Source organism: Clinocottus analis, unplaced genomic scaffold (genome assembly GCF_023055335.1).
Source record: "Clinocottus analis isolate CAN_PGR_092001 unplaced genomic scaffold, fCliAna1.0.p SCAF_23, whole genome shotgun sequence".
Lineage (NCBI taxonomy): Eukaryota > Metazoa > Chordata > Actinopteri > Perciformes > Cottidae > Clinocottus > Clinocottus analis.
The window spans coordinates 8,587,591-8,599,587 of NW_027175965.1; the positions used below are offsets into that span (position 1 = coordinate 8,587,591).

General features: G+C 40.7%; 2 protein-coding genes across 2 annotated transcripts; both read right to left on the reverse strand.

The window, feature by feature from the left end:
- Positions 1-319: 319 nt before the first annotated feature.
- Positions 320-7,735, reverse strand: si:ch73-40i7.5 (amyloid-beta A4 precursor protein-binding family A member 3). Its single transcript, XM_068589706.1, has 11 exons — positions 7,470-7,735; positions 5,456-6,455; positions 5,037-5,064; positions 4,788-4,933; positions 4,592-4,678; positions 3,454-3,636; positions 2,506-2,685; positions 2,016-2,228; positions 1,439-1,558; positions 1,159-1,299; positions 320-1,035 (listed from the first exon to the last, which is right to left on the reverse strand). Exons 2-11 carry the CDS (start codon positions 6,440-6,442, stop codon positions 964-966), a joined length of 2,157 nt encoding a protein of 718 aa, XP_068445807.1. The 5' UTR covers positions 6,443-6,455; positions 7,470-7,735; the 3' UTR covers positions 320-963.
- A 1,011-nt stretch (positions 7,736-8,746) lies between these two features.
- On the reverse strand, positions 8,747-11,741 carry pex11g (peroxisomal biogenesis factor 11 gamma). The gene is made up of 5 exons (XM_068589963.1): positions 11,593-11,741; positions 10,362-10,559; positions 9,853-10,031; positions 9,348-9,416; positions 8,747-9,212 (listed from the first exon to the last, which is right to left on the reverse strand). The coding sequence occupies exons 1-5, from the start codon at positions 11,653-11,655 to the stop codon at positions 8,999-9,001; spliced, it is 723 nt and encodes a 240-aa protein (XP_068446064.1). The 5' UTR covers positions 11,656-11,741; the 3' UTR covers positions 8,747-8,998.
- Positions 11,742-11,997: the final 256 nt, after the last annotated feature.

An 11,997-nucleotide genomic window follows, 5' to 3' on the forward strand; every position in this document is an offset into this window, starting at 1 on the left:
TGTTTTGGTAACTGAAGACAGCTGATTGGTCAGGCATTGACAGCGCTGTGTTATGTATACGCTCACAGAAAATGTGTTTTATAATATTACTCACGTAAATAAAATACATTACTTTATTAGCACAAGCAGCATTGTATACTTGTAAAAGAGCAGTAGAGATATGAATTATTGGCATTGTATTTGCAATTGTTACAAAGAACTGTGCTATTATCAATTTTAATATACTGTATTTTTCAATTACATATTGCGAAGACAACATATTCAAAAAAAAGAAAACTCTTTAGCGAGGACTGAATCTCAATAAATAACCTCAAGAAGATATCATACATATATTTTTAATGAACATCCAAAACAGATAATTCTTTAAAGTATATGCGTCTCTCTATGATATAAGGCAGTTACCTTCTCTTGTGCATGATATCTGCTTCATATCAGGCACATTCAGGGAAGCATTGTATAAATGAGCCAGAGCGCTCTAATGTGTGGGAAAGACACTTGAAATACACGTGTGGAGATACATCATAATGAAAAATACAGACTCTTTGTCCTTATTCAATAACAATTCTCCTGCGAACACATTTAGCTGAGGCACACTGGCAACACACTAGGCTGGAAGACCAAAAACTCGAGAGTACAGCATACTCAACACCATGTAAAAAGTTAGTGAAGTCAAAATATATTCTGCTTATGAATTATTGCATCTCAGCTACTGCCTGCACTATTATATATATCAGATAAATATGAACAGAAAGCTACCATCTATCTCTGTCGCTTTAAAATATGCTTTACAATATAACAATGCACTTTACATCTTAAAAATACAAGACCAGTTTGTTGTATTCAGTGGTGTGACAACAGCATAGGATATGCTGTATGATAAATTGCATAATATTTTCTTAGTTTGGCAAAAGTTCATGTCGCTTGCACTCTGCAGTATTCTGTCCTTAATGCAGCAGGAAGTGCTCATAAAAACACCGGCTGCTCTTGTCCTGTTAGGAGGCGATACGTTGAGGCTGGCATGGTCTTCAAGTGAATCTGGAAAGAAAACAAATGTTTAACTGTGACAATATGTCATAATAATAAGTAAACTATGGAAAGTGGACTACTTCGTGGAATTACATATTTTGAATGCAAACATTTCACCCCCCCTCCTCTCACCTCTCCGACGGCGTTGGTCAGGATCTGGATGATCTTGTCGTGTGGTGTGGCGACGACACTCTGCGCGTTGATTTCGATGATGCGGTGCCCAACGCGAATGCCTCCTCTCTCTGCTATGCCGCCCCGCATCAGACTGCAGATCTGCAACCGGGAAGAGAGGGGAAGTTGTTTTTTTTACTTTTCAAAACAAGGACAAAATGCACCACAAAAAAAAGCGTTTAAAGAACTAATTGTGGGGATGAAAATAAGTGTTACACAGAGGATATGAATATTGACTTACAATGCCGTCCTCCACACTGAAGCCCAGCTGAAACTTGGGATCTGGCCTCCTGATAATTGCCATGGTGACTGGCGGGCAGTGGACGATGCTGAGCTTCACATACTTTTGGCTTTTTAAGTCCTGAGATAGAAACAAAATGTGAATTAGATAACTACTGTAACAGCAGCATTGAACCGATGAGAGGTCACCGGACAGAGGATGTCGTATGTGCACGACAAATTGTCAATTATTTTCTTGGTGAACTTCTTTATTCATGATTAGTTTTCAATTAGTTCAGTTTTGATCTAAAGGCCTGCAAACACTTCTAAATTCTCTTCTTTTTCAAACCTTAATAGGACGACAAATCTTTAAAAAATCTGGCTATACACAACCGCATGATTTATACCTTCTTTATGCGGATGTATGCACTAGAAAGCACTAGTGCCATCTAGTGCATAAAAAAAGGCAAAATCACTCAAATGTACAGTGTTTAAATATGGAAATCTGTTATTCCAGCATAACAACAACAATATAACAACAACAATAATAATAATTAGTGTTGTTGAAATAATGTGTTCCTCCCTGTGTGGCTTCTTACCCGGATGATGTTCTGGCATGTGGTGATGGGCAGACCCACCAGGCTGGTGCTATTTACAGACATGATGCGGTCCCCGATGCTGAGCTCGCCGCACCGCTCAGCGGGGCCTCCATGAAGGAGGTTCGCCACCACCACTGTGGGCAGGATGGAGCCCCAGCCGGACTCCACCACCGCCAGGCCCAAGATCTCCCCCGGAGCCTTGGTGATGGCCACCTGAGCCACAGAAACACACAGGAATGGAAATGTTCGCATTTGCTTCACCAGTTATTTCCCCACAACCACCTACATTTGAAAGTTGACGGGGTCACAATGAAGATAGGTTAAATATCAATGTTAATGATATCGATTTTTTATTGCACCACCTTATACGACTCTTCTTACATGTGCACTAGAAAACCCTTAATGATATTAAATTACATCATAATGACGTCTATTAATGGCCACCTTCAGATGTATTTCTAAGACGCGTAGTCACAATCACTCTGCTTACATCTCTGATGTTCTGAGAGTCAGAAAAGTGGGCCAGGTCTCCGTTGTAGAGCTCCTGACTTTCCAGATAGTCACTGTACTCGCCGGGCCTCAGATCGCTGGCCTTGATGCCGCTGGCCTGAAGAAACTGCTGGTACGCCACTCCGAACGCCTGACCGATAGCTTGTGCTATGACCTGGGCCTGGATGGAGAGATGGAGGAGAGAGACAACTGACTCAGGCTGCAATTTGTTAAATAACTATTCTTCCTTCATTTTCATATGAGCATTTACAAGCCAATTAGTTGCATAACATTAAACAGCACACATAAAAACACACGTTACACCCAAAACAGACAAACAGAGCATCAAGTCTCCAATAGTTCCCATGTCTCCTTTAATAGACGGCCTTTACGGTTTAATTAGTTATTTGTTACATTTACTGGCCCATCCATTGAGAATTGTACTGAAAATATTTTTTTTTTAATATAAAAGAGTTAAGTTGGGAAAACTAGCAGTAGACGCAGCAGTGGCCTCATGGCCTCCAGTATCCCACAGCTAATTAGTTTCTAAAAAGAAACCCTTCCTCCCCCTATTCAGTCTTGCCAACAGTGGGAAACTGGGACGGCAGCCAGACCATTTTTACATTCAGGACTCGCTGGCTGTCTGATGGAAGGAAACCAGGTCAAGCCGAAGCTGGAACTGTTGTCCAGCCAAAAACAGCTCATTTGATCTGAGACACAACACTAAAAGGGGCTAAAGATACCTTGATAATGTCTTGACTCGCTGGCCAGTTAGTGAGTTCTGCAGCTAAAGACTCAAAACTACAGATTAATAGAAACAATGAAGTTGTAGAAACAATAATGACCATAATCACAGAGCAGGGAAAACTTCAAAACATCACAATAAACATCTTTTAACAGCAGTTTAATTTCCTGTTCTATTAAATTGCCCTTCAATAAAGTAACTCACGTCGTCAGAGGAGAAAACGTGGCAGACCATTAGGCACTTCTTCTGAGGCCCGGAGGCGGAGGAGGAGTTGGAGGCGAGGCCACCATCCTGCCCTTTACGTTTCCTTCGTGCCATCAGGACCACAATTTTACCAATGTCTGCAATGTATGAGATCATCTGCAGAGCGTGATCCATCATGGCTTCCTGAGTGGAAACGAGACATGAGGGTGTCATAAATATTATATACCGAGAGAAGAGAGGAAGGTTTGGTTTTCAATTCAACTTGCAGAGACTTAAAACTTGCTTGAGATACAAAGAACACATTATATGCATTTGTTTGTTGTTTGGTCAGTTACATTTGTATTGTCTGGGACTCTACTTGCAAGCAGAGACTGCTTCCACAAAGCACTGCATTGATGAAAAAATGTAATTCACAAGTCAAATATGAACTTTGCAAATATAATTGTGTGACTTGAGGGATTTCTTGTATGTTAAATGTTGCTGTTAAGCAGACGTTATATCTAAATCTATTACATCTGTGAAGTTGAAGTGTTCTTTAATGCAAGAACATTCATGCAACCAGCCATGCTGAGAGAGAGCTGACAGAAAATGACCCACTTTGACTCTCCTGACAATTTAACTACATAGCGAAAGAAAATAGACTTTACTATAACTGCAAAGCGCTCATGTTAAATCCCCATAAGATTATATATTCAGGATCCTGCTGCCAGAGATCAGCCTGAAGGAGAGACTTTGAAAGTGCCTTATAAAAGAAAAGGTTTTTCATTAAATCGTGAATATAATTACATTTCCGGCATTTTATTCACGCTCGTGATGGAAAAATAAACAAAGAATCAACAAAAATGACAAATTTAGACATCGATGCAGTGCAAGGTTTGACATATTTTACGTCAATAGCTTTTTGATAACTTCTCCAATAACTTTGTTGATTAACTACCTAACTGGATGAAACCAGATACACAGGTACTGGGCACTAAAATGTGTTTTTTGAGCTATAAACTAAATCATATGACTGTAATATGATGACACACGTCAATGGAGTTAATATTTCTTTCCAAATGAATTAAAAAAACGGTTCAGAACAGGGCGTTTACCGTTTTGAATCAGCCAATTCATCCTCTGCGGTAGGAAAACATACCTGAGTGTCAGCGGTGAGAACTTTGATTCGTTGGGTTGAGATGAACAGATCCACATCCGTCATTGGCTGGGACTCTCCCTCTGGAGCCTGAAACACACAAAGTCACACTGAGAAGAAAACAAAACAGCTAATGCCTCAATAGAGGATAACACCACATAGTAACAACCACTGCAGTGCATCTCCTGTGAGCGTTCACCTTGATGCGGTCCACAGCCTCCTGAGCCTGCGTCATCCGGGCGTTTGTAGACGGGTTCTTCTCTGATTTGATCTGAGTTGAGCCCAAGTACTTGGACCCAAATATCACTCCATCCAACAGGTCTTCAGGGTCACACGGACCGGGCACTAAAGAGTAACACACAATAACATAGTCAATGACTTTGTGAAATTTGACACAGAAAAGAAGAAATCCATCTTTCTAAGAGACAACGGTGCCGAAGGGACTCACCGTCTTTATATGAGGGATGATCAGCACTCTGCAAAGACAGCGGAAAGATAAATGAATGAACTGTCCAGACTGAAATGAACCAGATACAAAAATAAAATATAAACTGTTCAAGAGGAATGTATAGGTAATTTTCTAAATTAATAATAAGTTATTTAGCAAATTAAATGTTATGACGGGTTGAACTTCAACTTCTCTATTGATAAACAAATGCAATTAATCTACTTTGTTTAAGCTGATACATATTTTCACACAAATGTATAATATACACATCACAGTGAGTAGTTTGAAACTTTTATAAATTGCATGAGCAACAAGGTCTTCTGTAGAAACTGAGTCAATAAATCAATCTTGACATAACTACACGGGGGTTTACAATTCATCCCCTTTTCAGCTGATGATAGAATCAGTAGCTCCATCACCTGCTCGCTCTCCGCAGCGGCCTCGTCTTCCTCTGGAGGCTCCTCGCCCAGCTTCATCCAAACTGGCTCGGGGTACTCGTCCTCGGGCAGGGAGGTGACAGAGTCCTCCCGGTGCCGCTGCTGTTGACCGTTCCCATAACGCCCCCAGAACCTATGAGCATCCTCCTGGCTGTAGGAAACCGACACCACGGCATCCATGTCTCCTCTGAGGGGCGGACAGACGGGACTCTGTGGAGCGCTGATCTCTGTGTACTGCAGCAGCCCCAGGAGGTCTCTCTGGTGGCTTTCAGAGAACAGCAGCCCGGTGGTTTCAGTGCTGTCCTGTGTTGGCAGGGAGGGAGCACACGCCTCCAGCTCAGCCCAGCCGGCGTACTGGTGCTGGGCGAGGTGAGGTGGCGTCCGCCGGCTTCGATGAGGCTCCTCCCCCATCAGTTGGAGATGGCCGAGCAAGGTGTGGATGCGGCTGTGATCTTCATCACCTGATCTCCTGGTGACAACCTCCACTTCTTCGCTGACAATATTCTCCACATCGCTTACCTCATCCCCAACAACCTCCAAGTCCTCAACCCTCACCTTTTCCTCAACTGCTTCATCCGCTTCCTCCCATTTCACCTCAACATTCTGGACTGAGATATTTTCCAGAAGCTCCTGCTGGTTCATGTGGTTGCGTGGAGCCGCGGTGTCAATCATGCCCAAAGGTAGTAACACTGCCTCACCTGGACTTGCCTCGTCCAGATTGTCAACAGAAGGAGGGAAGCTGGTGTCATCCAGGTCATCTGCTGAGCCCGCCTCACTGGAGGAGTCTGACCTCCAGTCTAAAGGAGGAGGCTCGATCAGATTGTAGCCGTCAACGTCCTCCACCTCTGAACCTTGCGGCGCTGCCACAATATGTTGTCTGCTAATCTCAAACCCTGAGGTGTCATTAACAGGAGCAGTTGCAGAACACAAGAAGTCCGACTGATCAGCGGGGCAGACGTCTGAGTCCATTTTGAAAGAAAGCCTGTCAGTGAGAGAAGTTTGATTTAATTGGCGTACAGGAAGGAGGTTTTTCCAACCACATGAATAAAACTGTCATAAGACATGAACAACAAATAATCGGTGTAAATAAAAGCTGCAGCACAAACCCAACTGGCAGGTTAACAAAAGACTCACACATCTTTAATACAAGGAGAACTAGATACCATCAGTGAAAGCTAGCTGAAGTACAACCAAACAACACCGTGAACATCAAGATAAAGAAAACCATCTAAAGCTCAAAGTACAAGGGCAGCATGTACAATATAGGTAGTCTATATGAACCCATCCAACCTATTCACTGAAATAGGCCCCCAGACAACACTTCACATTCCTTCACCTATGAAAGTTGTTTTAAATAGAAGTAATTCAGTTGCTATTACTGCACCATCAAATTGCACGTAGCTGCTGGCTAAACCGAAGCTAATCTGCATTTAATTTAAATATCTGCACTTTTAATTCTCTTGAATACTTATTTTTACAAATCGGGGAGTTTTTCTGGTAAATTCGGCCAATAGATGATAGCACAGTATTTCTCTGCGTTCACAAACACACGTCGTGTATTTTCACAGGAAAAGAAAAATGCATACAAATTATGTTTTAGCAGATTAGCGGATTGCTGGTACTGACTGTGTATGTTTAAAGACATTAATCAGAAAGGGTCGTAATTTGCGTTATGTTAACGTAACGTGCTTTAGAAATGAAAGTAAAACCTTTTGTCGACAAAATGTTAATTGCAACTGAAACCATGGGAGAATAAAAAAGGACAAAGTAATAAGAGCTAATTCAACTCACATAAAGTCAGACTCGCGAGTCACAACACCATTCACTGCTTTACGTTACACATTCAAGGTAGCCGATAAAGCAGCTTCTCGCCCACTAGTTAACATTAAAGTGAGCTAATTATAACTCGCAGCACACAAAGAGGAGCTCGTTGATAAACTATATAACTTCTGAGTTGACGAACAGTGGTTAGTGAAGCGAAAGGAGCAGCGCTCACCCTTCTTCGGTCTTCTCCGGTTTCTTTGTACTGTCCACACGGAGACTCCTGGTGCCACGACAGATGAGGCGAGGGGGTTTGGGTTGTCAGTCTTTTGAAAAACTTTGGCTTTGTTTTATTCGTCATGCTAAAAACAAAAACAGCAGCAAGCTCACATAATCACTTGTATCTCACGTGAGAGTAAAACCACGACACAAACACAGTTTTCCTGTCATTGATGTGGCAGATGTCGAGTCGACAGTTTTTATGTATTCACTGGCTCTGTTGCTGTGGTGCGTTCAATTGCTGTTGGAGTTTCCCGTTTCTCATCAGTTGATCGGTTCTTTTTCTACAGTCTTTGTAAACCTATACACATGACCACAAACTTTTATTTACAGCACTTTTTAAAATCCTGACTGACAAATAAACCTCGTATTGGATGAAAAATAGAAACGTTCAACATTTCTTATTAGAATTTAATCATTCGATATATAAATGAATTTAGCTGCCTTACTACAGCTGTGGCCGTTTCTCAATCTCGATCCGTCCGTCAGCACTTGAAGGCAACAGATGCACACGTCATGTTGAAGCTTTCAGACCTGCTCAATCAAACATCGATTAAAAGTCCGACAGTCAATTCAATTTATTAGTTTCCATGATCCAAAGTTACTGAACACATCATTTAATGTACATTTCAAGCAGCTTTCGTCGAATTTGACTAGTAACACATATAGTTTCCATATAAAGATTCAACAGTGTTTTCTTAGGTCAGCTGAGCTCAACACCTGAGGGAAACTTACTGAAACCAGTTTCTGTAGTGTAGCTTGGAGACATTACATTCTTTAAGCTGGTCTTTTAACGTGTTGTGATAGAAATGTAATTTTTACTTGAATGAAAATCACATTTTATCACATTTGTATTAACTGTACATGAAAAAAATGAAAGATTAAAAATAAGGCAGCAATACAAAGTTGATTCACAAAGTCATATAGGATCTGTATACTATTTTCTGAAACATCTCTATTGTATTTAAATGCAGTGTAGATACTTTTATCTGTATATAATGGCAATATAAATTCAAAATATATTTAAATTTTGTGTGATTGTAATACAGCAGCAGTTGGTTGAGAAATAAGAGCTAAGAAAGTATTGCCTCCAACTGCTGAGTAATATATATATATATATATATATATATATATATATATATATATATATATATATATATATATATATATATATATATATATATATATACACACATACATATATACATACACACACACACACACACACACACACACACACACACACACACACACACACACACACACACACACACACACACACACACACATTTCATTTGAATGGAATTGAAGGCTTTCAGTCGCATTCGATTAAGCAATTGGATGATTGGCTACAAGTCTACTTTGATTATTCACTTATCATCCAGTTATAGGTCCAGATGATTATGTTAATATATCTCTACAGACAGTCTGACTGGAGTCTTATCACATTAAAGCACCTGATCTATTCCTCACGAGAGGTAAAGACTATGGACCGTCTGTCTCGTCACTGTCTCCGGCGTTCATCTGGATCAAACCAATCAGTGACGAGATGGTGCCCATCAGCCCCACCAGCCAGTTGGGGAATCGTCCAGCCCACAGGAAGCCGGGCGGCATCCAATGAACGGCATTACTGAGGTCGGCCATGCTGCTGAGGATGGAGAGTACCTCCCTTTGCATCTGTCTGTGGAGCTGAGAGCGGCTGCAGAAGAAAAAAAACAGGTTCATCGGGACATTTTTCTATTACAGAGAAAATTGTCTGACACTGTGAGACTTCCTCTCTGCATTTACTGCAAAAAAGAGTGCACGTCTTGGTAGAAAACTGTAGATACAACACCTGTTGCCACCTCCATCGCTCTCATATCTCTTCAGCTTCTTCTTCAGGAGCAGCAACACTCGGAGTGATCTAAAGAGCAAAAGATTCAACTCAGACTGAAAAGCAAGTGACAAAGTACTGCTCAATCTTACAAACTATTCTGTTACAAATATAGGGAAGAAATAAGTTAAATCTCAGCCATGAATATTTAGTGCTCTAGTAGTAAATATTCACAGCAGGATGGTGTTTGTGGGATCGACTAAAAATAAACTTTAGTGCCCATTTTCATCACTCAGAAGATGCATGTCAGTGCAACTGTAAGTCTGTGTGGAGGTCTGTGATGCAGAGGAATAAGGTACATTGGTATTTTTCTACACAGGAAACACTTGATAAAACCAGCGTTGCATATCCTTATTACATCCTCATAATTATGTATGAATAGGGACATTTGACATTTCAGTGCTGCATTATCGTCAGTGTTTCCAGTCAGATTTCATTGGATGTTTGTGAACAGGTGGACTCAGACCTGAGTATTCCCAGCAGCAGCGAGGTTCCCCACAGCACCGTGCTGAGCAGCCACCACTTGTCAGACTTCACTTTGATGAGCTCAGCATCAGCGGCCCACGCAATGTGCTCACAGGGGTAGTACAGCTGGTCGGCCACGTTGGTCAGCAGCGATACCAAGCGCACGCCCGCGTCCTCCTCCTTTGAAAGATACAGTGACATATTTGCATTCATGCGGCAAATTTACTCTGTCGCTTTTCGTTTCCAGAGATCAGAATTATTTTCACTGAGAATGATTTGTTTAAAAACTGGATAGTCAAAATATTCCCTTCATAAATTAATATCTGATATTTTAAACAAAGATTGAAGAGCTAAAGAGGTGTTCCAATAGGCAGAATATGGACAGATTTATGATCATGAAATAAACCATTTAGAGAGCAACAGGAGTGAATCCATCCCTCCCTTTCTGATTGAATGAATTAGGAAGAACAGAGCAGAGTGTTGTTGTTGTTGTTGTTGTGTGTGGCTGACCCCGCCTCCAAGTCCGTAGCTGTGGGAGTAAGCCAGCATGGCCAGATCATCGAACAGCCTCAGCACCGTCCTGCAGTGGCTGAGCTGAGCAGAAAACAGCAGCAGACGTTTCCCGAGCCGGTGAGATGAAACATCGGTTTCTACCTTCCGGGAAAGAACTCCTCCGACCAGCTGGGAGCCATAACACACCGTCCGGATCTGAGGAGACAAGCGGAGGAGGGAAAGCAGCGGGTAGGATTCAACGACTTTCAAGAAGACTTTACTTTTGTCTCTCATACTATAACATATTATAGTTCAAGTGTAGTTGTTTATGAATACTAACAAATGCCAAGTGCCATTAATTTATCTCATTATACATTAGTCTGTTGTTTACTAGACTTGCTGCTGATATTAATCTGACTCTTTAAGTGCTTTTTAATTGCTAGTTTATATTTCTATTTTCATTCTAATTTCCATGTTGTATACATCCTATTAATACTTTTTTACTTCCTCTATCTGTAATTATGTTTGTCCTTGTGCTGCTGTGAATACAGAATTTTCCCATTGGGATAATATTAATATCACAGAAAAAAGAATAATACACAAATTAAAAATTACTGAAAAAAGCATATTTCTGTGCTCTCGGACAACTTGTCTTCAGGGTTCATAAAGGTGTAACTAATACCCAGTGATGGATTGTAATTAATTCACTCAAGTACTGTATTCAAGTACAGTTTTGGGGTACTTGTACTTTACTTGAGTATTTTTCATTTTATGCTACTTTGTTCTTCTACTCAGCCACATTTTGGAAGCAATTATTGTACTTTTTACTTCCCTACATGTATGTGAAATTAACATTACAACATATAAATCACCCAATAGACTAATATCACATATAAGATACCAAGCAGTAAAGTTAGCTGCAGCTTTTCCAGCTACAACATTAATCATTGTAATCAATAATAATATATATTATTCAGAAATGGGCTTTTGGTGCCAATACTTTTGCACTTTTCTTTAGCACACATTTTTAATGCAGGACTTTGACTTGTAACAGTATTTTCACACAGTGGAGTTACTACTTTTACTCTCTCAGTCTGTTCGCGTGTCAAACCTTAGTGGAGGTAAACCTGGGTGGAGGCTTCCCTATCAGCTGGAAAATATGGACAATAAAATCAAAGCTAGTATAAACTAATAAACTATCCCATATTAACACCTGGCCATTTAAATATTAAACTATACGAGTACTTACAACTTTATCTCTTCCTCTGTATGACTCCAGCAGGCGGACCAGAGACTCCACAGACGGCTGCATGTCCGTCTGCTCCTCAAACACTCACGACGTCAAACAAAACAATAAACACTGATGTTACATCTCCTCTGGCATCTTCATCTCTTACCAGCTGGACTTTGAGACCGGAAGTACACCAACCAGACTGAAGTAGTCGATCAACGAGTCAATCGAACTTCTTCGTCGTCTTTTTTTTTTCTTTTTCTTCATGCGATGGCGCATTGCTGGCGCCTCAGTTTGACCAAAAAGGAGGATAAATCCTCTTATGATATTCTAGATTATGAAACATTAACAACGTGCAGTAACCTTTGTATTTTACTTTCAATATTAAGCACAAGTAAAAATCGTTTTCTTCTTGTTGTGACC

What these genes read in the sequence shown, in the direction of transcription:
- si:ch73-40i7.5 (XM_068589706.1), bottom strand. Translation starts at nt 6,442, where the DNA reads ATGGACTCAGACGTCTGCCCCGCTGATCAGTCGGACTTCTTGTGTTCT. An exon ending in TTCTCACCGCTGACACTCAG is followed by an intron (nt 3,637 to 4,591) that starts GTATGTTTTCCT and finishes GTTTCCACTCAG; the next exon opens with GAAGCCATGATGGATCACGC. An exon ending in ACGTTTTCTCCTCTGACGAC is followed by an intron (nt 2,686 to 3,453) that starts GTGAGTTACTTT and finishes CTCTCCATCCAG; the next exon opens with GCCCAGGTCATAGCACAAGC.
- pex11g (XM_068589963.1), bottom strand. Translation starts at nt 11,655, where the DNA reads ATGCAGCCGTCTGTGGAGTCTCTGGTCCGCCTGCTGGAGTCATACAGA. An exon ending in GCTACGGACTTGGAGGCGGG is followed by an intron (nt 10,032 to 10,361) that starts GTCAGCCACACA and finishes TATCTTTCAAAG; the next exon opens with GAGGAGGACGCGGGCGTGCG. An exon ending in CTGCTGCTGGGAATACTCAG is followed by an intron (nt 9,417 to 9,852) that starts GTCTGAGTCCAC and finishes TTTGCTCTTTAG; the next exon opens with ATCACTCCGAGTGTTGCTGC.